We start from the raw sequence: 26,081 nt of genomic DNA, 5'->3' as shown, positions 1-26,081 counted from the left end.
TCAGTCGCTACTTTTGTAAGCTACCTGCGAGTGCCCATAACTTATACTGCTGCAGGGCACTTACTGGAGGACATGAAGAACGGCAAACACAAAATGTTCTCACAATGTTACTTGAATGTTTTGTCAGTGTTATAACATTTCCACTACATGGCAGCAACATTGTGAGAATGTTTTGTGTTAGCTGGTCTCCCCCATACTTTGTGTGTCTGCCAAACAAACCGATAAGCATGAAAGAATAAGCGTGAAACACTGCACGAAAGAAGCAAAGTCAAGTCATCTGGTGGCAATATGAGTGGGAAACAGGACCGTGGACTGAAGTCGGGCCCAGAATGGCAGAGTCATTTAGCTTATGTATATGCAGAGAGAAATGGCCCATTCTGGTGCTTCGTGACTACTGAACCACGCTCATCAGGGTAACTGAACATAGCATTATGGTATAAACCCACTAAGTTAAAGGGAAATGGGGCATAATGGCAATAGAGCCCTCTGTGGCAGGGAAATGGGAGTCTTTGTATTTCAGGGATGACGCCTTGTGTTTATAGTCACGGTCCTTGACTCTGTGCCTTATGATGATATATCTGCACATGCCACACTAATGGCAATACATTACACTGTATTATGATATGGGACCGTGAGTGTTATGGTGATATATCTGCACATGCTATGGTAACGACACGCGGTGTATTACAGCAATACATACATGTTGTTATATGGCACTGTACCATGTGTGGTATGGTGATATATATGCACATGCTACGCTAACTGCTCTCTGCGTATTATGGCGATACATCTCCCTGTGTTATGATATGGGACCGTGAGTGTTACACTGAGATATCTGCACAGGCTATGCTAATCGTACTAATGTGTATTATGGTGATATGTCTCTGTGTTATGGACTATGAGTGTTATGACGATATATCTGCATGTGTGCAGTGGTATCTTTGTTCTTACAGCAGTCTCTGCGTTCATGAGGCAGCTGTAGGCACAGTTAGTGACCTCAGCAGTCAGAAGTCTGTTGATTCACTGTCCTGATTGAATAACCGCTTTGCTAATGCCTGAATGCATTATCCTAAGAGGTTTCAGCTCAGCGAGGTCTAAAGCCCAAAAAAAACAGCCTCTGCATGTATCCGACCCACAAATCCTCAGTTAATATTATCCATTTCCTGGACAAGGTCTCCCAACAATTCAGAGCACTTTTCTCCGCCATAGGCCATACAAAACTGTTACGAGATGTTAAGCAGGCCAATCAAGGGCTCACACTTGTACATGGCTTTCGAGTTTCAGTAAAGCCTCTTCTTGTTTTGTGATCGGCACGTGGGTATCAAATAACACTCTGAACGTGAAACAACGCCAGCAGAGATTAAAAGGACTTCCTCTTTCGTGCTGGCAGATGCCAAAGAAGCCTTTCTGATGCTCTCTAATCCCACTTGTGGAGACTCTGAGGAGACTGAGAAAAGGTCAGCGCATCAGAGAAAGGTGGTCTACGTGAATATGTGCGGGCTTGCTATATTTAGCGATCGCTTTGTCGGGTTGGGAGTTGTGGGAAGGCAAGAGAGCGAGTCAAGGAAGGGCGGACTCGATTTCAAATGAAAAGCTGGCGATTTTAGCCTTCAATTTGACCTGGCTTCCTTCCCCAAGTGCTCACTCCAGACCTACAACACTGCAGATATCATCACTTTATGACGACGGCAACCTTCTACCCCATTTGCATGCAGACAGGCTCTGTCACCCTCTGAACTGATATACATAACAGAACCACATTGACCAAACTGCCACCTTTTTCCAGAATTAGCAAATCACCAACAATGTTATGTAACCTTGTGCATTTCAGTGAATCGATTCCTATTATTTCATGTTTATGTCATATCAATACACATTACCATAAGGACAGAACAATAAATACAAAATAAAATGAGGCCAAGCTGCACAGTGTGACCTTATCAAGAAGAATTTGGTGTGTTGTCCCTCTTCTACAGATTTCAATGTTAAATTAGATGTTTCTTCTGCAGGGGAGACAGAGACAATGATGTCATTTGACTTTCTCCACCAACCTGAGGAGAACAGGCACCACCCTCAGGACTTGGGCTGATACACTCTGCCAAAAACAAGTCCTCCCCTACAGCGCCTCTCTGTATCTACATCGTGCTCTCTGACACCACCCCCTCAAAATCCCCTGTTCTAATCGGGCTCCTCGTGCTGAGGTCAGGCGAAGCAGAGTGAACGAGGCCTTCGAGTCCTGTTCTCCCTCTCCAAAGCCCTCACTCCCAGCCAAAAAAACTACAAAAAAAACAAAAAGCCGCTTAGCAGTTGAACAAACTGCCCGACTCTGTGTACCCCCCCCCCCCCCCCCAACCCCTCCACCCCTACCCCAACTCATTAATACACTCCAGCGATTCAATTCAAGCCAAACACAGAGCGTGTGGGCTGGCTAAAAGCAAGCAATTAGCAGTAGGAGGATATCATGGAGGGTGCGTGCTTAATGGTGCTATTGAAGTCTAAAGGGTACAAGTTTGCACAGTCTTCCAGACAAAAGATCACAAAGCCTCAGCGAGTGCGGGGAGCGGGGGTGTTAGGGCCTAAATCCCCTCAAAACTGCGTCCTTAATCCAGAAGAATGAAGAAAGGGCACCCACAACATTAGCTGTGATAAATTAAGTCTAGCATTTGTCAAAGCTGCCTACTGTTAATGCCGGCAGGGAGGTTATTGAAGGACCGGTTTGAGGAACATGAACACGTGCGTTGGAGTGCTCACGGCAAGCTCTCTTTTCAAACTAAACCATCCTTTATACAGACAAAATGAAGAGATTTCACCAGTATATTAAAATAGTTATTCATCTGCACGCCAATAAGCCTCTAATTCAGGGTACAGTAGAATTCATATTTATATGGCTGGAAGCACACTTTCCGTTAGGTACCTTCCTCACGGGTAAGAGAATTGCGCTCCAGCCAGGAAGTGCAGGAGAGACCTTCAAAGAAGAAGAAGCCTATTGCTCCTCGCGAGGCAGATGCCCTCAGACTAAAAATGTGCTGCGATAAAACCGTTGACGTACCACCAGCTCCGAGAACATGGCGTCCAGCTCGTCCTCTGAGGGTCTGGGCAGGGAGGGCTCCATGCACTGCAGGGCATAGTCGCTGTCCTGGCGCAAGCGATAGGTGATCTCTGGGTGGTCGTTGCTGTGGAAGCAGCAAAAGAAGAAGGAGACGCCCCGCGCGCTGCGCTTGCGGGGGGCCATGGCTGCTGTTGGCCGGGCGTGGCTGGGGGGTCCTCGCGTCTGCTATAGGTCCCTGAGGGAGGACAGAGGAGGGGTGGGGGATTAGTAGTAGCCTCAAATTCCAAATTAGACTATAACATATTGCAACATATGCATTTAGTACCCACAGTATCACACATTCAAAATGATCTGAGACAGAGACAGAGAGATATACAGTATATATATAGAGAGAGGGACACTGCCTACTATTCGTGCTGTCCAGCCCCAAAATAAAACTGCACATGAGGGATAATAAGATACTGAGGACATACAGACACACAGCTAGGTAGGTCAGCTGTGGTACAACGAGAAGATGTTATAAATTCAGAGTACCGGTGACAGAAAAAATGGGTCAGAGACAAGAACAGAGAACAGCCAGCCCTGCAGAACCACCCACGGGTCATTCGCAAGACAAATTACTGTTCGTTTCAGTTCGATCGCTGGGTGCATTTGCATGTACATGAAGGTCGCATATTGTGGCAAATTATATTTCCATTGCTGTGTGGATTATAAAAGATTTGAAGGTGCTATGAAAACACAGTGAAAGTATCAAAATGCACAGTCCCCACATAAATCCCCACAATCTGTATGAAGAAAATCTAAACAAGACGTTTTTTCACAAATTATGTGAATTTTTGACATTATAACAATATGCTTGTTTGCTTCGGCACGGCCCACCTTGACAACAGCCACTAAAACAGCCTGTTCTTGGGAATGCTCATTAGAGGTGCTTGAGGATGCACATGTAAAACTAGATAGAGATTGCCTTTGGTACTTAAAACCATATCAGGACCTAAAGTAAAACACTGGAAATGTGTACAATATGGGACCTTTAATTGATATCTACACAACGAGTCCAAAAGTGTTTTGGGAGAAGGAAAATGGCATAGTCTCCTCGGTAGGATAAGAAACAGTATAAAGTTTCAAAACAGATGAAGCAACTTCAATATATGCAAAAAGCATATGCAAAACGCACTGTATTGCATAGCAGGCTCTCTGGAACATTGGCTTTGACTTTGCTTTGCTTATTGTTTTCTGAGCGACACACGGAGAAGGACACAGTTAGCCTAAGCAGTTTGTTCTGAAAGTCCGTGTTCTATGGCACGGACAAACCGAGATACAGATGATTATATGTCATACCCTCCCCCATCCCCCCCTCTCATTTCCCTGGTGGGCTGCTCTTATCCAGCAAGGCTCCACACAGATTAAAGTTATCCGTGACTTCCTGGTTAAAGCCAAGATTCGATACTATAACATTTTCCCTCACGTTGAAGCCAAAAGTCGATGAGCGGACGCGGTCTTCTGTCATGTTCAGTCTGTTGCCTGGTTTCATGTGTCACCTCTACTGCTCCAAGCGTTTTTAATATTTAATGAGGGGAATTTCCTCATTCAGACAGCTAACTCTTTTTACAATAAGTACATTCAAACAAAGTACAGTCAAATTAAGATATCAGTCCTCCATTTCTGTAGCTGCAGTGAGAGCCAATGATTGGGTTATGCTCATGATTCATCTAGGGTTTTGTTTTAGATAGATAAGATGGCCTCCATGTTGCCTTTTATGGTAGTCGCATGATAAACACTGCATTGTACTGCTCTTGCTTTATCTGTATTCAACACAGGAAATGTAAATGCTTTTATGTTTTGCCGGATGAATAAACAACAAAATGATGAATAATAACCTGTTGGGTCTGGGAATAGGGGTGTGATGCCAGGAGGCAGACATTTGAGACAGGCCGTCTGTGGGACAGTGTATTTGGCCATCACCCCGACCATCAGAAGCAGCCTCTTTTGTAAAAAATAAATGAGGAGTGTGGATCAGATGTCTACAGCTGCTGTGTAGGGCATTGAGGCCTACACAATGGGTTTATATAGCGCTGAATATTACACACAGATCTGCTCTGAAGGTTACTCTGCATTAGATGTAACACCGACCTGGGTAACACACAGCAGCATCCATCTACGATCACACGCCAAGAAAGACTGAAAGAAAATTTAGTCTAAAAGAAATTAAACCCTTCCAGAAAATTCCAATAGGAAAATCTCCAAATTGTGCTGAAATAAGCTGAGCTGAAATCTGCTATGGATTGAAACAGGGTGAGAAATCATGGATTTTCAAATTGAGAGTCTAGTCTTAGTGTATATTATCAGATACTTTGTATATTCAATAACTAAACTGCTAAGTTGTGCAGAAATGCTAGCACGAGATCTGCAGTCAAAGGCATAAAAGTTATTTAAAGTCAATGTTACATTTACCTGAAATTATTCTTTACCCTACAGCCCGAATTTTGAATTACAGAAACATGCTTTGACCCTGTTTGAGACACGTTCTGCAAGAATGTTTGACTGGAGGAAACCACCACGCCTCAGCTTCAGGCTCATCCCATAAGTTCTCGCAAAGTCATGAGAGGAAAAAACAAATCTCCAGCATAGGAACAGATCGTATCCCAAAAACAGAGTGATGGAACAAGTGTGCGTGATCTGGTCTAAATACCCATAATCTCCCCGCTCCATGACCAAGACCAGAGGTTGTCTCCCACAGTGATGCACGCTGGGTAAACACACTGGCCCACTTGGCATTCTCAGTTCCCCGCATGCTTTACATATTTCTGTTGAGGCTCAAACAAAACGTTTGCGGCAAAAAGTACACGCAAACACAGTGGGTTTAATATAGTTTGTGAAACAGGAAAGAGTATTGCCTCTATGTCTACACAAGGCTAGCCATGCTATGCAATTCAGTTATGCAAGCATGACCAGCTTGAAAATTGTGCTGGTCTTGAGCTGGTCTAACTGGGTATGAGCTGGTCAACCAGCATGGCCAAACAGCCAACTGTCTCAAAACCTAGCTTGAGCCGTTTTTTTTTCTTTTTCAGCAGGGATACATGCTGTGATATTTGTTAGTGATTTGACTATGGTTAGCTCAATTTGTTCTTTGTCAAAACAAACCTAAGGAGAAAAAAACTCCAAGATGATACCTCATGTTGTATGGTTGGGGGCAGTTAGGAATTAACTTTCAGGAAGATCAAATTAACAATCATCTCCCCATAACTGCATATTGAATAACAGTTGTATCAAATGCACTGTATACACCTAGTCCTGTTCCAAACCACACTTGATATGTGCGTAGTGTGCTTATGTTCATAATGTCACGACAGTTACTAAAATGTGCAGTTATCAAGAAATTACCATATAATGTAACTACACTTGTGAATAATTATAAACCTGTACAGCAACTAACAGGGAACAGGCCCCAAAGGTACTGCCTGGGACCACAGGTCAGTGGCTCCCTCAACAGGCTGGGTACCTCAATCCCCAAGTCACTAAGAAATTGGATATGAATTGTAAGACAATAAGAGAACTGAAAAATAAAAGCCAGACATTTCCATGGGAGGATGAAAGGGGGCGGGGGTGGTGAACAGATGAGTTTGACCCCCCCTGGGGAAGCTGGGGTTGGCATGAATTTCTACATTTTCAACAGTCCATACTGCCGGAGCCAAGTCGATCCCCCCCAAACTGTCTGCCGCTGTCTAAGAATTCCCAGCTGCCCCTATCACCTTCTCTACCTCAACTCCCCCCCTTCAGCCCAAGAGAGCCAGTTTCTGCCTTCAACCCTATAAACCATGAATTTTCAATAATGTATTCCAACAAAGCCATATGGACGATAAATTACTTGAAAAAAGTGACTTTACCAGACATAAACTGTATGATTTATGCAATTTGCATTGTCATGGACAATGCTTTTATCACCAGTTTATAAGAAACATTGGTTTCTAGTCAAACATCACACAGAATCAGGTGGGGGGCAATTAGGCATATCTGGCTGCCATTTTAGGACTTTCCGGACTGTAGCTGCCTCAATGCAGCTAATGAACAGCTAGCCAAGCCTAAGGACACTTCATCCTTACCATGCCCACAAATAGCCCCTCTCAGTCACACCCACCCCCCTTCACAAATTTCCTCCGCTGAACAATATTTGAAGGTGATGTGGTACAGACCAAATCCCCCAAAAAATGCACACAGTCAGACACGTGCACACGCATCGGGTTCCTTGACCCCCTTTTCTCGCTCTCTCTCCCTCTCTGTGAATCAGACATTGTTACATGGCGTCATGCCTCATAGAAGAACAATCATTGGTTTTGCTTACAGTTGCAAACACAGCTCTGATTTATTATAGTCTTTCCCCCCACTGCATACTGCTGATGGTGAAGGCAAACTTTATTACTTCGACAAGGATGCAGGGGGGTTATGGCTTCAAATTAATTGTTGTTCAGAGCATAGGATAGCATTCTTCTTTCCGATAGGTGGATTGGAGGGTTTATGTACCAAAATTTTTGCATCATTCTAAAGTCTATGGCCACTTTCTGCAGCAATTAGCCAGATCTGCACTTTTCATAATGGTGGTAATGACTACTTCCTCTTATAGCCCCTCCCCTCTCTATGACAGAGATACTCGAGTTTAGCTCCTTCGGAAAAGGTATGACAAACAATATTTGTTTACATCTCAGATTTCCTTGTGTATGATTCTGGTGGCACTTTCCCATACAGGTGCCAAACTGTCACTTCCTCAACTCTAGAATGAGATGTTTCTCACCGATTTTTCATATTTATGGATAAAAGTCTAGCCATTTGGGAGAAAAAAGAAGGCGACACAGTCAAATTTTTTCTTTTGCAATAATTTTGCCTTTATTTTAACTGTTGGGGTCAATTTGAGTCTACTTACTTGATAATGATAAGCACACACAAAACTACTTTTAATCCTTATTTAATACCTTAAGTGACCCTGTGCAGGCTTCCTGGTGCATGTACCCACACAGAGCATTGAGCATGGCGGACTTTACAAACTGACTCAGTTACTGCGATGAAAAGCAGCTCAAATTGAAGAGTGTGAACTGCATTACTGTAATGGGTCTATGTGTAGGCTCCGCCTCCTTTCTAGTTCTCCTCCTCCTTTAACAAGTGAACACAATCTGATCTTGTTGACCTCCAAGAAAATGGCGGTGCGCATCACAAACCGAGTCACAAATGGTTGTTTACACTTTCACCCATTTTTATTTGAAATCTACACAAGGTAACACTTCAATTCTGGCGCTTTCTTCGTAATTTGAAGATGTGCCAAGAGGGAGTAGTCGAGGGAGGTGTGAATTTGGGGCCCGCACGGACTGTTTGGCATCATGGAGTAGAACTTTCATGCCCAGGGTGAAGTCAGCAGTGGGAGAGCAGCCCTCACCACATGGATTAACTGCAATCCCTAGGCAATGTGTGGATTGTTTCTTTATCTCCCCTTCCTCTCGACAGTTCAAACTATTCCCTGGTCCTGGAAACATGGGTTAACCATGTGGACGTCTGGTCAAAACCTTTAACGTCACGAAGAGCAGCTGGGAAAAGATTGTTGACATTATTATAATAGAAACCTTAAAAAATGTTTTTGATAAAAGAGGGGTCACAGCAGTTTAGCCTCATTATTGTAAAGCGTTCAGTGCAGAGGCGTTTGTAGAGAGACTGAGCGAGAGATTCAGACAAGAGAGGTAGATGATGTGTGCGTTAGCTTATTCAGGCTGTGAGAATGGCTTGTTCAGTTTGATTTCTGTTTGTCTAATACAGTGGTCTTCATTCCTGGTCCCGGAGAGCCGCAGGTTCAGCAGGCTTTTGTTGTTACTCAGCGCGTAATTGATCAATGAAAGAAGTTGATTACAAAGTTAACTCACCTCACCTGGTTTCTTGGGTCTGAATTGGTTGCTGATATTAAGGAACAGGCAGACGAGTGCGTTCTGCCGCAGGCTGACCTGCTGACAACCTTTTCGCTAGAAAACAGGAGACTTTGGCGTGTCCGTGGACGGGCGCTCACGTTTCGCTCTCACGTGGGGGGGGACAGACGAGGTGATGCGTGTGGCCGTTTATCACCCGCCGGCAGGTCTGCCTCACCAGGAAAAAAAGATGAGGGGGAGCTGAAGAATGTGATGTTCACACATCAAAGGAGCTATTACATTTCCAGCCACCCCCATCGCCCTCTCCCTCTGTATCACTTATCTTCCTCCTTCTCTAGCCCTCTCTCTCATTTTAAGGCTTTAGAAACGCCGTTCCTTCAAACGGGACCCCCTGCTCGGGTCCAAACATCATGAAAGCAGACGCAATTCTGAGGAGATCCGAGAAGCTGCCCCGCACAACGAATCATCAACAAATAAATAAATAGATAAAGGCCAACCGAAACTGAATACCTCATCAATGGAGCTGTGTCCGTGTCCTTGGAAACCACAAGGCAATAATAAAAATGAGACAATATTAAAGAGACTTTATTATTCAATCTTTATTTAAGATTGCAGGCGGTTAATTATGATCAGAATTCTGACTGCGGAGCAGCTTAATACCTCACACAAATTCCTGGGTTCTTAGTTCTAACAGACAAACACCTCTCCACGAGGCTAGTCATATACAGGTCCGTAAGTATTTGGACAGTGACACTGTCACACATAGGGGCTGTAATTCCTACACAATTCACTCCATATGGATGTAAATACTCATATTAAAGTGCAGACTGACAGCTTTAATTTGAGGGTATGTACAACATCCATGTTGAGTGCGCTGTGCAGGAATTACACCCCTTTAAAATTATGTCAGTGTTAAAATACTTACAGACCACACTGAAATTATGGGATTGCTTACAAACAAGTGATGGAATGGCTGAACTTGAGGAGCCATTAAGGGTTTAAGCAACTTGCTAACCAATTATATTTCCTGTGAACAGCAAATCATTTTGATTGATGGTGAATGGGGGATGTAATTACTCTTAATGGGGGACGTACATTTTCTGTTTGACAGAAATTGGTACTATAAATGAATTTTCATAATAATACATGGAATATCTCCCCAGGAGAGCAGTGAAAAAACTGAAAGCAGAAACCTGTGGAATGATTTACACAGTGTTAATGCACTCTAGAATGATGATGCCAGATGGGCATTATCAAAGTTTTTAATGAATATACATGATATGTAATATAACTATGCATACTTATGAAAAACCTATGAATAACATGCTTATTAATAACACTTGAACCTTCAACTCCATGCAATAATTTTATTGTTGTGGGCAAAGGAGGTTATTTTTAATGCTTACAAGGATTAACATTTTATAAATATTTTGAATTACATTTTTTTTTAAAGCTGATTGCAAACTTCCTCCACAAATAATGCTGAGCAAGCTCCCAAAGAGCTTTAGGATGTAGGCTATACAACAGTGCAGCACAAATATCTGAAAGGCACCTGAGGCACAGAACTCAGGTGCCAACTGTCCCAGGTGCTCTTTTGAGTCCTCTCAGATAATCAGTGAAGTAAGATAGTTCTGCTTTTTTGCCAGTGGATAACTCACGCACTGTTGGGTTCCATTTCATTCTTCCAGACTGCCAGAGGCAGTCTAAACTACTGGATATATTCCAACTTGGACGAGTTGGACGAGTAATGTATACCAACAAAGTCATGTGTGACGTGGAGTGACCTGGCTGCATCATTCGCCCCACATGCGCCCTCCTGCCTTCTGCTCCTTTTTCATTACTCATGGTTTCCATTCGCAGGTCATGGACAAGTGTTGCCACTAGACTTCCATCCAATGAATTCCGCCTGAAGCTTCACGACTGTTGTTGGAGCTGTGATTGCTTTCCAGAGGCTGTGTAGCACCTGCCCTTGTTCATTCTCCTCCTGCTAGTTGTTCTGTTATGCCTTAGCTTGCGCCGGCTAGCACAAGCAGGTAAGTATACCATTTAGCTAGCCGGTTGCCTTGCTTTGACTACTTAAGTAAGGTCTCCCTTCTCAATATTCTAGTTTGGTTCAAGAATTATTCTGATCAGGCATACTAACTAGGCATATGTTAGTTAGCTTTAAAACAAGTAATCTAATGGCTAAGTGAACAGTTAAGAGATTTGTTCAGTTATCTAGGAGTGCTTTCACTCTATCTGACCGAATATTGTACCTTTAAACACGGACAGAAGTGCTTTAGCTCTTTTAGCCCTCATTCACGACTAGGTACTGCTTACTGGTCTGCATTGAGGCTATTTGAGAGAGCAGTTTGGCTTTAATGAAGAGTGTTTTCACGCCATCTGACCAAATTACAGCCTGACATCCTGTCTGGCTTTGGACTGCTTTCGCTCTACCAGTCCGTATTCGGATGGCACTAATCGATTATTGCCATTAGCCACGGTTTTGCTTTCTCAGCCTCACAGGCTCTTAACTACGGTTAATCCTTTGCAGACCTACCAGCCAGCATTTAAACTGTGCTAACTGCAAATGACCAATTGTGAAACCGTTCCTGGTTTTTGCCTTCAAATGTCCCTTGCTGTCGTTAACCTAAGAAGTGATTTCACTCTGCCAGCCCAAGTTTGTATTGCACCACTTGCCAGAGATTTGTTGCTATAAGCATTCCTTGCTATAGCCTGTTCTTGCCGGCCTGCATTTGTAACCTAAGATAGTGCAGGAGTGCTAGCTCTCTGTTGGCCAATGTTTTTGCTACATCTCCAGCTAGGAACTCCTACACTCTGGTGAATCCTACTGCAGGGCAGGCATCCCTTACCTCCTCAGTATGGATACAACAGCTACCTAGCTAGCTCTGGTGCCAATGTTGTATTCAGAGTGCTCGCTCCATGTCTGGCCAAGGTGCTAAGAGTACATACTTGCAGTTGGCACATGGCCACGATTATGAGTGATCATAGCATGATCAATACCCCTCTGACCTAGGCTGCAAACATTTATTCTGCAATTCTGCCGGATTGACTTCTGGAGGGGTATGCTTCTTCCTTGTGACCTTGCTGGTATGAGTAGTTTAGACTGCCTCTGCAGTCTGCAGTCTGGAAAAATTAATAGAATGCAAGTTACGGATGTAACAATGGCTTCCCAAGTTCTCAGACACTCTGGGGCGTGAAGATTATATAGGAGCAGAAGGCGAAGTGATCTGGGCTATTGTGGGGCAGGTCAACCATACGTCACGTGTGTTAGTATATGTTGCTCGACCTGCGCATGGCGAAAGAAGGAATATATCCAGTAGTTTAGACTGCCTCTGGCAGTCATCGAGAATTCATAAAACCATAGTTACACCCGTAACTTGCAATTAGGCAGTAACTACTGCTTAGGCTCTGTGCGACTAAGGCCTAATGCATTAAATTAATGCATTAAAGGACATAAGAACCCAGTGTTAAAAAAACCTGATGAAAACCTACTGTGCTTTCCACTTAAAACAAAGCCTGTAAGCATTTGGACAGTGGACATGTGGACTGCTTGAATTTCAGGGCATTTAAATCTGTATGGGTGAGAACTACAGTCCTTGTGTCACTGTCCAAATATTTATGGACCTCACTGTATGTGACCAAGAAACAAGCTCCATATAATCAGCAATATAACAGTGGGAGAGGGGATCCTGATAGTGAGGGTATGCTGACAGGTAATGAACTTGTCAGGGAGGGAGTGTGTACCAGTATTTTTATGGGGGGAAAAAAGGTATTCAGAGTAATGAAATGTTTGAAAATGAAACCCCATAAAAATACAATGATTTCTCCTCTGCTCATATTTTTCACAAGTTTTCCACACGTTTCTCGTATCGGCTTACGAGGAACACTTGGAGCCACAAACGCAGCTGTTGGGCTCCAAAGAGCAGTCGCTGAAATGTATCGATTGGTTTTTCTCAAACGCAATCAGAGCTTTAAATTCAGATGAATGCATCATCTTTAAAGACTAAACCCAGGAAAAAGTATCTAGGTCAGGAATAATCTGTGAACCGCTGGTTTTCCTCCCTCCCTTTACCTGGGAGTCAGGTTTACACACCCAGACAGCCAATCGGTAGTATTAATTGTTCAGTTAATTACCTGGGAGAAAAGACAACAAGGGCTGGATTTGGATTCGAGGACCATTCTGAAGACCCCTGATCTAGGTAGATGTACATAAAGGTTGTCTGACTTGACACACTCCTTCACTGATTCGGAGATGTAGCCGGTAAAATCCTCCACTCTGGTTACCATGGAAACCCCACTGGATGTAGGGTCTGTAAGTGTAGTGCTTTCTACTATTAGGGAGAATACCCTGGCATGCCACAAAATCAGTCACTATTTCATTGCTCACAGTTTCATTTGTTGGTCTTTTTTGCCTAATTATTTCATTTGAAAATGACCATAAAACCATTTTAAAAACATGAGACACAGCCTATTTGACACCAGAAATCCTGGTCCTCTGCAGACAACCAACCCATTATTTAGACTGGAGGAAGGCCCCGCCCACTGAACATACATTGGCCAATGAGGGAGAACACAGATTTACAATCACTCAATAAAAGCAGAGACCACCAGCCTCTGTAAATCACAGCGATCTCCAAGCACCCAAACCCTACTTAAACTCTCTGTAGGGAGGGGATTCTACACGTGTAAAACCACACCGTTTTGAAACTGCTGTTTGGAAAACTCCGTAAATCGTAAATTTGGCCACCGACAGACCTACATGGTGTATGGCTTTTTTTGAGAGCTGGGACAGTCACCTCCATTTCTCTGTTCTCTGGTCTGTGACAATGACCATCTGCAGCAGTTCAGGCTAACGTCTGCGCACACACACACACGACACCGAGACGGAGACACACGTCTGCTTGGAAATTAGATAAACTGACAGGTCTGTGGCCACAAAAGACAATCAGTTTACAACACTATGTGCCACCTGCTCACTGTTCACCCCTGCCTTTCTGTCACTCCACCCATAAAACGTTCAACAGCCCCAAGTCTCTCCGCTATCCCCAAACTCACTCCCCCAAATGCTCGTCCCACCACTGGGGAAAGGCTGACTGATTATTATTGGACCACAGAGCTTTTAAAGCATACATTCATGCAGGGCGATCAGTGGAACCTCTGATAAGGGGAATGAGGAGAGTGGGGGAAAGAGGGGGAGCCACAGTTGCTCCCAAATCAGCGGAGGATTGGGGTCTCCTCTGGCTGTGCGTGAAGTCAGTAACCTGAGGTCAGTTCCAACTGAGGTGTCACTTCTGATGTAACCCTGCTGGGTTAGCGGTCAGCTCAAGTCAGCACCGGGTCCATTACTTTACACTATAATACATTACAATGCATTACATTATTAATCTGCCAGAGAACTGCACCACAGAAAGCAGGGCATCCATGGAAACAGCACGAATTACCAAGGTCATCACCAATAACCCTTTCTCAGAGGAATCTAGGATATACACAGGATATTGAACCCGGAAGCAACCCGCATTTGACCCGTTCACACCGCACGGTGGTCCCAGGAAATATTTCAAATAAAACATGACTTAAAACAACACTTTAACAAGCACTGTAACCGACAAACTAGCTTGTCTACAGTCGTGACCAATGAGGTTCTTTGATTGAATCCCGGTTCGAGTAACCAGGGATTCCCCCTTTAATACCAAATCCAAGCTGTATCCATCCCAGATAATTCCCGGGTTGACCCTTTCACACCAACAGCAAACACAGGACATTCCCGGTGCTGTTGCTTCTGTGTAAACGCGTGTAAGGGGCTAAGCATTTTTTTTTAAATTTAATTTTAAAAAAAATAAAAAAAATTTAAGCACACCAAAAATGTCTCGAAACATAGTGAAAGATAGCTAGAGAGACACACAGAGAGGGACAGAAGATTAGATGGGGATAGATGGAGAGGGAAAGAAAGAGAGAAAGATGGAGAGAGAAGCTACATCGGCTGAGCAGTGACTCTCCACTGCATACTGTAGTTGTGCAGTCCTGCCCTCAGAATAATATGCACACTCGCAATAAGTGTTTCTGCACGGAAACAATTAGCAAGTTAGGTATGCAATTTGAAGCCGAAAGGTGCTATAGAAAGAAAAAAATAAAATCTGAATGACTGAGAACAATCTCATGCTATGAGTTCTGCTTCCCTCACATCTCCCCAAACTATGGTGGTTCTCCTGCCAATGAAACCCATTTATATCAACAGAACTCATGGCTAAAAATAGCCTACATGCAGAGAGGTCACCCACAGACAATGAGCGGTTTGCCACACATACATTAGTTTGCATTTCCCTATTAGTGAGACAGCCTGATGGCAGAAAGCACCAGCATAAGAGATAATGTCCAGTAGATTGGGCTCAAACAGTGGGGTGTCACACCCTCCACCCCCTTCCCAAAGCACATCAAGGCATATGGTAAACACGTACCCCCGGGAACAAGCACACACTCAGGGGTTATAGGTCAACCAAAGCTTGCCCCTGCAGGAATAAGATCAGTACATCTGGTCCTACTGCCTAAGGAACTTAAATAAGTCATTACTTCTAATGTTGCGTAGGTCACAAAAATCCCTTTAAGATCTTTTAAGGAATATCAGAGCTTTCAGAGGTAATGTGCTCACATCGGTATGGTTGCATATGAAAATAAAAAAACATACCTTTCACGCCAAGGTGAGAGACTTGCTCATCCCAAACTAAAAATCCTCCTTTTCTGAAGCAGGAAGAACAGAGGAGAGGTATAGGACAGACTGGAGGAGCTCACATCTCCCGACTATAATGAGTCTGACCAGGTTAAAAAAAATAAAATAAAATGGCTCTTTCTCAGTCCAAAGGCTCCTGCAATGCTTAGTTTCAGGTCGGATTTATCGTCTGTTTTCAGCGGGCAGGACAAGCCTCTCGGTCCCGGCAGATGCTGATATTTCCTGAAACAAAAGAGCTCCTGAGCCGATTCTCGGCACGCTGCGGCTGTAGAGAAAAGGCTCAGATGTTGCTGCTGTGAGGTAGTCGGTTCCTGGCCCCACCTCTTTTCAACACCCTGCGTCTCATAGGATGTAACAGAGTGGAGGCTCCACCCACCGCTCACTCCTTCTCTGCTGGAGTGCCTGTCTGCTTGGAGCTTTTCAGGGGATGAGCGGAGAGGAGAAATAATAATAATCGAGTTGCCTTGAGATGAGTGTCTGTGCCGTGTGTGTGTTTTCCGTTCTTATTCTCACTCTCTGTCACTGTGCTTCTCATTTTTCTTTATTTGCTGTGTGTGTGTGTGGGTGTGTGTGTGTGTTTAAGTGCTTACATACACACGGCTGTGCGGGCACACATATGCTTGAATCTGTGCATGTGTGTATGTCTGTGTAAGTGTGTGTGTGTGTGTGTGTGTGGCTGTGGCTCCGTGTGCATGTGTGTGTGTGTGTGTGTGTGTGTGTGTGTGTGTGTGTGTAAACTCTACTGAGCCCCCTGAAGTGTTTGAAGGATAAATCAATGTCAAGTTTGTGATGCAGAAAGATACAGTGTTGACAGTGACGGCCTTGTAGAGATAAGCCTGGTGTAGCTGGAAAAATAGGGGCTTCCCTTTAATAGAGCACTCAGAAGGCTCCTGGTAGACTTATCCATTTTCCATTTCTTTGTTCTCTGCAGCAACACTAAACACAGAGCCTGCTTAGCAGGGTATACAGACTAAACGCGCAGCTTAAACAAGCAACTCGAGACCAGGGTAAAACGGGGAAGAGCCAAACAGCTGTGACAGGACAGCAGACTCTTCACTTCTTCCAGTGACTCCATTTCGTATACAATTTCTTGTTAACCAACTTGAAAAAAATACCACCATCACATTCACTTTAGCCATGAGTAATAGTTGAAAAGACACTGCAAAATTGTAAAGTGGAAGGGGGGGGGGGTTGTTTTCAATTACTGACAGCAAGTTTATGGCTTTTTTTTGTTTGTTTTCCCCCCAGGAGGGGGGCGTGGTGTCACGGGGGAGTGTCCAATAACAAAAGCAGACGGATGAAATTCCAACGGCAGCTTAGTAATGATATTCATGTATAAAAAAACGTGCGACAACTGCGGGCAAACCCATCCCCGTTTTTAAATGGCAAGCATCTCCCTGCTGTTTATTCCCCCTCCACTGGGGATTGGCAGGGCTGTAAAATACAAATTCCCCAAACGCCGCACAGCCCGTGGAAATCCTGCACCTGAGTGACAGGTGTCCTTCTCCCAAACAGCTGTTACTGACATGTTCTATTCCGGTCCAGTCCAGTCCAGTCAATAACAGCAGTGTGTGTGTGTGTGTGTGTGGGTGTGTGTGGGTGGGGGGGGTGTAATTAAGCTAATAGCACCCCCTGAGCTTCTCACATTCAGAAGTGACACACAAATTTGATCATCCCCTGTGGTGGGTGTCAGTCTGCAACCATCTTCACTTATAGGCTACACACTAACCACCCATCAAACCCATAAATCCTCCCACATGGGGCTTTTTTGCTTTTTTGGGAGGATTCAATGGCAATGGTCTCCCTGGTATTTGAAATGGCAACCTGAAAAAAAGACTCAATTCCTTAAAGGTAAAATAGGTAACATTTTTGTGTTAAAACATTACAAGACTGTAAAGCCCTTCCTATCATTGAAAAAGGCTCACTGAAATGTTGACTCACTCTTTGCCGTGTTTCAAAATATACAGTTGACAGACTGACACATGTACCCAAACATTTTACAGCTGTACAATAATTCAAGCTCATTGGTTGAAAATTGGTTCTCATTGCCACAGCCAGTTACACGGGGGAGTCAGTGTCATTCAACGTCAGTGCTTTCACAGAGAAAGGTTAAACAGTGTTGTGGTTTGAGCGTGTTTGCTGGTGTAATTCCTCTCTTGATTGTTACATTTCCTATTGTACCTTTAAGCACTTTACCTAAAGCTTTGTTCTCAGATTAATCTACAGGGTACAAGTTATATATGAGGTCAGTTCTAGCACTTGGAACTGTACTACCCTTCAGGAGTTCTTCTGCACTTGTCCCTGGTTATGGTTATGCACTTTGTTGTATGTCACTCTGGATAAGAGCGCCTGCCAAATGCCTGTAATGTAATGTAACTGTCACTGATTGAGGGATTCAGGTGAACAGCCTCATCTAAACGCACAGACTTTGGGAAGGAGGGTGATCAAACGTTAATCGTAATCGGGCCTCTGGCCCCTACAAAAATGCCCTCCCCATTGTCATATGCAACTATTCAAATTAGCTGAGAGTAATCCCCTTTCCTTTCTTGCGAGTTCCTTGCCTTGTAATTTGTGTGGTCAGTTCACATCCTGTAATGTTCCTATGATACCACTGAAGGCTGGTGATTTGAAATACCGTCAAATTTTTATAGGAGGGCCTTTTGTTCTAGTTTCCCAAAATAAAACCTGTGCTTCCTTCCGTGCACGATCACATTTCTTGGTATTCAGAGAAAGTGGAATTAAAGGCTCCAGCAGACGTTGTGTGGATTTCCGTATTGCAGGACAGCAGGTTCCTTCAGGGTGAGAAGCACTTGTGATTGGGAGGAGCCATAACCACCCTCTTGGATGCCCATTTGGAATTCCATACAGCAGTTGAGGGCGAGGACAGACATTTTGGCATCTCCACCCGTCAACTCACCTAAGACAGAATAAGTCTCCAGTGACCAAGAGCCACTTTGTCCTTTTGAGGTGACCACCTAGTGGAGAAGGTTCATTTGTTCATTCCCTTTTGGGAAATATATGAACTGTAGTTTACAGCCACAACCCTTTTGCCTAGATTCCCATTCAGCTGCTATTAATAATAAAGAATATTCACTAATTCACCAAATTCATAGATGAAGCAATATACACAGACTCATGGACACACATTTTAAACTTTCTTTCTAACCATTTGTAAATTTTTTGTTCAATTTGGATTTGTCATTTTTGCCGCTGGAGTTATGACTGGCCACCCATAGCAAACACAACTGTGGCTGAAACACCTGCACTCCTCCAGGGCATTTCCCTTAAGTGAGTCACTAGTAGTCAACATCTTACAGGCCACCTGCTACTACAGAAACTACTTTGTACTCATTGAAATACATGAGTATCGCTCAATTCTAGCAAAATGTTAAAAGCATAATAATGGGCCACAGGAGCAGAAGGGAAAACAGTGTGTGCAAGGCTGTGGTGGCCAGCCATCTGCCACATTGGCCTAGGTCAAATACGTCAAAAACTGTTTTGGATTCAAATACTTTTCTGTGCTCTACTGATCTTGCCTCGTGCAACCAAGAGGACCGGAATGCAGGGTTTGCACTTTTGTGAGAATTTCACAGGTTCCAATGCACCAGAAAAGTGAAGAAAAGTATTTATGTATTTGACCCAGGTCTGCTGCCACTATCATCAGCCTCTCCAGTTGTTAATGGAGCAGAGATCCTGGATGGTCAGTGCCAGACGTGCCTTCAAGACAGCAAACGTTCACAGCAAACTATGTTTCCAGCAAACACTACTATTTACTATTACTTACTAATACTAAATATTACTATATACTACTACTGAATGATTTTAAATGAACATTCAATTTATAAACTCATTTTTAATATGAATGGATGCAACCTGGGTCTAACAATGCCAGATTCATTGATTACCTATGATTTATTTTTAAGGTAAGTACAAATATTATGCTGATTAAAGTATCTTGTTACAGCCAAATAATTTCCCATTAGCAGCAATGTTTGTTCGCCACGCACTACCTTTTCAAACTGTTAGCTAACATTACCTAACGTTCATCAACTTGAACACCTAGGTGTAGCTGCCAGAATGGCATGCAAGTCAATGGGGAGAGGCTCTTCAGTAGCTTGGCTTTTCAATCATGAATGAAGGGGATTACCAAGGAATAGCATTGATAACATCCTCCTGCTAAGTATCATTAACTAATGAGACAAAATGTCATGGTAAAATATCAGGAGGGAAGGAATAGGCAGGGCTTTAAACTTAATTTTCCCCAATCAGTCAGGTTGTGCAATACGGCCATAAGTATTCCACTTACATACACACTCACTTAGGCAAGCAGCAGGGTAGAATCTCTGCTTAGCATGAATGGAAAACATCATTCTCGAGAAGCCAATTCAATTTAGATTTATAGTTAGAAGCTTTTACTGTTGAGCGAGGCAATGGATCGTTTTGCCCGATATCAGACCAGTGCAACTGGAGATGATTAGCTATAGCAGGGTTGGAGGCAATTCTATTTTAACTCAGTCAATTCAAGAACTTAATTTCAATTAATATCCTTAATTGAATGGAAATGGAATGAACTCAACCCTGGACCAGAGACCGATTAAGCCAACTGGGAAACCGAATCCTACAAACAGCCACAGACCCTGCCTTCCTGCACATGTCGAGCATGTTGTTGTTTTCGGGGGATTGACTTGATTCAGCACATGCTGATGAATTCCACAGCTTTAAAGAGGGAGTGGATCAAAATGTTGCAGCTGGTGGAAACGTGCTTGGGTCGGGTGATCGGAATTTGAGGGTCAACATTTTTGGTGTATGGCCCACCCCTCTAGCCTGTCACTGTAACCTTTAACTCCTGCGAACCAAAGTAAAATCGTGGTTCCCTCTTTTCTCTCACTAGCAGCAAGTCGACAAGTAAGCTAGAAGATCAACCAACAACTGATACAACCCGACTATCAGGGACGATCATAAATCGATTGGCATAATGAACAGAACTGACAAGAAAACTCCTCACTTCTCTTCTTCGCCATTCTGGATATAGCTCCCTTTGTGCGAAAAATACTTAAAATGGGGTCATTTTCGGACATTATGCAAATATTGGGAGGTTCCCTTTCAACAGGCCAGGCGTCCGTCTGTCCAGCACAGTAACACTGAAGTCCTTGTTTGGACTTTTATTTTTAAGGAGGAAGCCCACAAGCTCCTAAAATAGAAAGTGACAAAACTCTCCAAAACCAGGAAGGGTGTAATTATTCCTGCAGTGACACTCCATGAACAATTTGGCGGTAATGCCATCTGCTCTAAGCCCTGTACGATGAGTCTGGTAGGGTGCCGATTCTACATAAGCGTTTACATTTAGCGTTGCTCCCAAACGGGCTTGGCAACTTGGCATGCGACAACTCTGTGGCCTTTAGTTGATGCCAATGTTGACCATTTGGAGAATAGCAACTCCTCCCAATCCATCACAAGCTATTCCGTAACTATTTCCTTGTACTGACCAGTACCAAAAAATAGACCAAAGGAATGCACTCTAATGCAGTCTTCTTTCATACTCCTGTTTTCTCTCTTTCTGTGGGTCTCTTGTCCTCCTTCGCCCATTTCAGAGAGATGACTGGAAGACAGTTGGTGAGTGATCCTTTACTCAAATAGATATGTAGAAAAAGTACATTGGTTTTTGATTCAATGATCAGGGCCTTTGAATATCAAAACAGTTGAAAGGCCAAATCTGCAAGGAATCAGAGAGCTAGTGGATGACTGTGAACCTTGTCACAGAAAGTGTCAATTTATTCATTTTGCTAAGCTTGGATGGTCAGAACTTTTAGAATCAGAAGTAGGCAGAGCAAGAACCTAGAACTGAACCAGAGGAGGAATACGAAATGGATTGCAAAAATACAATTTCTCACCTGCTTGAAAATGCAGGATCTCCTGTGTCCATCTCCTTAAGGTAGTGAACCATTGTAAACCTGTGAACAGATGACCAGGAGACTAGTGCGTAACTGGCACATACTGGGCTGGCCGGGGGGTATGGTGGGCAGTACCTTTAGCACGGGTCAAGGGGTGGTGGGGTTAAGATGAGCTCCCAAGAGAGGAAGACAGACACTAAAAAACAAAGTTAGTCTAACTACAGTGTAACAGGATCTGCTGCTGTTCCAGAGTCTCTGCAGGTCATTACCACCCAGGGCAATCACACCTCACACACAACCTAAACTAGGGCCGGCCACAGTTTTTGGAAAGCAATCTACTTTTCCAATAGCCAGCACAACATGATATACTGGGATTCCCCCACCGACGTTGGACCAAGGGGTCATTGACACACAAATTCATTACATACGTAATGGCAAAATTCTTGTACCAGGCCTTACAAGTCCATAGCTTGTGAAGTAGCACAGATACATTGATCCAGTCGGAAAGAGTGGGCATGCCCACAAAACCATCGATCTCCAGGCTCAACCACCGAAGGGGAAAGTTTGACCGAGTTTCCATAGGAAATTAAGGAGGCAGTTGGTTACAAGGCTTTGAATGAGCACAAAATGTAGTCATATATTGAAATTATAGCGATTTTCTAAACACCAGAAAGCTGCTGTGTGGTTTACCACATAGAAAACAGGTTTAAACTCTGGATTTGTATTTTTCTTTAATTGCCAAGATGCCTGTGGCTAACAACAGCTAACACCATTAGCCTATTATATATTTGGTTAGGTAGTCTAGCTAGTTAGTCATGGCTATGGATCATAAATGTAGCTGACGTGGACTTTAATAAGATAGAAAAGACGACAGAATGATACCCTCAGGCGATTGAGTTGGTTCTCTGCTCACTCCATTCTCTCAGCCCTCAAGTCCTTTTCAGTTTATTTTAGCCAAAATACCTCTGCTGGTCTTTAAATATAACAATTTGCTGATGTCATTATTTATTAAAATACTAAAATGACTCCCTATTCACAACAATGGCAGACGCAGGTTTGATTTCCCCCACAGAAGGCTCCGCCTAGATGCCTATGAAGTGTTGCCGACAGCAAGGACAGTGGCTGCTTCACTCAATTTTATTAAGCAGGCCATGACACACTGATCCAGTTGTCACCCAAGGCAGAAGCCGTAGAAAACAGGGATGAAAACGGAAAGAATTAAAATTTTAACTGACAATCTAGCATCACGGCTTCTGTGATCTAAGTATTGTGTATTCCAGCCTGACTGACTATCTATAGTGGGCCAAATGCCTGTCAGAGGGCACAGCTTATGGGCCATTCTAAAGGTCTCCACTGTGGAGGGAGAGAAGCAGGAAACAGAGATAGAGCCAAACATAACAGGAGAAGAGATAGGCAAGTAAGAAGTCCTTTCATTTTCCCCAACTACATGAATAACAGATATTCCTTTAATGCGGGGAGCAAAAGAGAGAGAGAGAGAGAGAGAGAGAGAGAGAGAGACAGAGAGAGAGACTTTCTGTGATATACAGACTCCATCATACTACCAGGCCCTATAAGGAAGCCATTTTATATTAAAAGGGGAAGTGGGACAGCGTTAAAACATCTTTAGTGTGTGTTCACCTACAATGCCTCAAGGGTGACAACTGTATGCGCACATCCCCAACCCCCAGCACCTACTTATTTTAGCACATTAGCACACAGTGTCAGCAACAGAATTGGGTATTGGCCCAATTTGTACCCTACCAGCACGGAAACAGGCAATTCGACAGAAATTAAGCCAAGCGAAGGCAATGGTGTAAAATGGAGAGTTTCGCATGGAAATGGTCGGTGACCAAAATCATTGGTTGTCAAAACACTAGGTAAGAACACCTAAAAGGCTTCAGGAAACTCCAGCCAAATTGTCAATTGACAAACGGCCCCCTTAGCAGTCATGGTCATGGCTTAATTAAATACAGACGCCCCCCTCCCCCATTTGTGTCGCACAGGGATGCTGGGTGTGGTGCAACTGGGTTTCTTTCTTCCCTGTCAGCAGGGGGTGCTTTCCAGGGCACTAATTTGTGCATGCTCTCTCCTCATTCTTATGCAAATTGAGGCAATGGATCTCCTCTAGAGTGCACAGAAGGCATGGCTCGGTCCATAGAAAATAATAAAAAGATAAAAAAAGATATTTTACACTTTGTTTGCACACAATGGGTGGGGCTCACCAAGGCTTGAATGAATGTCTGAGGCTGTTCCATGCTGACTCTGAAGGCTTTAAGAGTTTGATTTTGCCTTCCTTAGATGACTATGGACAGCCTCCGAATATGACGCACATACGATTCACACAAACAATATGTACTGTATTTATTTACATCGATGGATTTCAGTTAAGTATTTCTCGTGCTTCTTCAGAATTTGAAAGCGGTTAAACCATCTGCTTGTGATCTTTGTGCATTTACTCTAATTGTCCCAGCTGCTGCTATTTTTGAAATGCATTTTTCTAATCCCATAAAGTGCTGCTTGTTTATTGTTAAGTGGCACAGAATATTTATTTATTTAGTTTTCATGTTCAAAGCATTATTTGTAATCTGAAAGGCTGAGCGCTTTGCTGGAGAGTCATTCCAGGGGAAACTAGACCATTTTCTAACCTGGACCTCAAAGGTTTCCTGATATTTGACACCCTTTAATGTAACCTTGGAGCCATGAGAATTGCTATACTTTTGAGGAAAAACCAAAAACATCATTAAGAAAATTAGGTACAAAGTGTCCATTTCACTTAACTTTCAGCCTCTGCTTTCAAGACTGACGCTACTGTACCTACAGTACAAGAGCTCCCACACGGTAAATTGGCATGTGCATAAATCACTGTATAGAACATGTGAATTAGCACAAACTTTGTCCACCCATATCTCCCAGATTAATAAACCAAGACAAGGGTAATTTAGATTCCAGGGGTTTCTTAGCAGGCCAATCTCATTCAAATCTGTGATGATGCGGTTCAAAGGGGTGTTGAATTGACACGGAATTACTATTATGACTCCTTCAGGTTCTTGTTTGTACAGCAGAATGAGCAACTGAAAATGCTACCATATTTTACAGAAGAAAGCTTGCTTCTGGTTCACTGTCAAAATCCAAAAATGTTCTAACTGGCCCAAATGTCATTTTGTGGGTCACCTACTTTTGAATCTAATTTTATTGTTACTTCCCAAAAACAGAACAGAACACAATGGTCGCTAGAGATATCATCAAGCCAAAATCCTGTATAGGGTGTCATTACATCCTGCCACATGCTTTTGGAGCTCAGGGATTAAGATCAAAACAGACCAAAGTGAATTCATGCATCAAAATTAAACCCTCTTGAGTTGATAAATATGACAACATCATAAAGAACACCAGGTTCAGATTCTCAATTGGTGCAAAGCGAGTTGATTGCTTTAATTGGAGAAGACAACAACATCAGTATCAGTAATGTGAACCCTAGTGGCCAAACTACTGCTCAATACATTCAACCTGTGCCCTGAATTGAGCAGAGCTACACAAAAGAATGCAACTCCACTGAGAAAAAGCTCATTTCTGACACAAAACTATCGCGATTTAGTCTACCGAACAGAATGTTGATTAGGTCTCCACTGCAAAAAATGAAGTTCCAAAAACAGGGAAGGGGCATCAGAGGTTAACCTTGAGGAGAGCAGGAAACAAAATAATCTAACAGCAAGATATAATACACAACACATAACACAGCGTGTCTTATATAAGCTGGCTAAGCTGTCAAAGTTCATATGCTTTCAGTGGGGTTTCCTTATAGCAGTTAGCAGTTAACCATCTAGTTGAACTGCAAAGATTTTAGGAATGGCTTCGGAAAGACACAGCAGAGATGTATCAGTAACTGCACACAGACTAATGTGGTAAAATAATACAGTCAGAACAGGGAGTGTTTTGGTGAGAAATTCTCCAACCACACCTGAGATGACTATAATGCTATTGGTCTATACAGCAGCATATCAAGATAGTTAACTAACAGAAAGTTAGCATTATCCCATTACAAGAACTTTGTGTAGAAATACAATGCTTTTTTATGCTACAGTACAGATGGCATGCTGGAGAAGATATAAATCCAAATTAAGAAATAAGACAGAGTCTTAAACCAACTTAAACATTTCCGAAACAGGTTCCAGACTGACTGAAGATCAGAATGCTCTTCAGAGACTCTAAAAACTCAAATTCCAGCAAAGGCTTATGAGACAGCAAGCACAGGAGGGTCTTATCTTTTCTATCTAGCACATAAACCAGCAAAGTCAAGTTCAATCTCTCGAAATATGCTTCGCTTGAATCGTTGTTGCATCATGCAAGCAACCATAGACACCTCCGTGCAGAGGCTCACAGGGACAAGAGCTTATCACCAATATAGCTTGCATTCACTTAAAACCCAAGAGTACCCTCCGGCCTTGATAGTTCTCACCACGCTCAACAGGCTCGTGCCCTGTCCAAAGCCAAATGAAAAGCTTATTTAGAGA

At 43.2% G+C, this 26,081-nt stretch overlaps 1 protein-coding gene across 3 annotated transcripts in view; it reads right to left on the bottom strand.

The window, feature by feature from the left end:
- Positions 1-26,081, bottom strand: part of LOC133129601 (disheveled-associated activator of morphogenesis 1-like) — a 67,412-nt gene that overhangs the window by 34,372 nt on the left and 6,959 nt on the right. For 2 of the 3 annotated variants that reach the window (XM_061243795.1, XM_061243797.1), the window contains exon 2: positions 3,050-3,284. In XM_061243795.1, the coding sequence (XP_061099779.1) occupies positions 3,050-3,232 (183 nt within the window). In that variant the 5' untranslated portion in view covers positions 3,233-3,284. Of the gene's footprint in view, positions 1-3,049; positions 3,285-15,637; positions 15,773-26,081 lie in introns of those variants that run through there. The other variant, XM_061243796.1, reaches the window with a different exon arrangement.

The sequence above is a fragment of the Conger conger genome, chromosome 5 (assembly GCF_963514075.1).
Source record: "Conger conger chromosome 5, fConCon1.1, whole genome shotgun sequence".
Lineage (NCBI taxonomy): Eukaryota > Metazoa > Chordata > Actinopteri > Anguilliformes > Congridae > Conger > Conger conger.
This window is presented reverse-complemented; position numbering and strand designations above follow the sequence as displayed.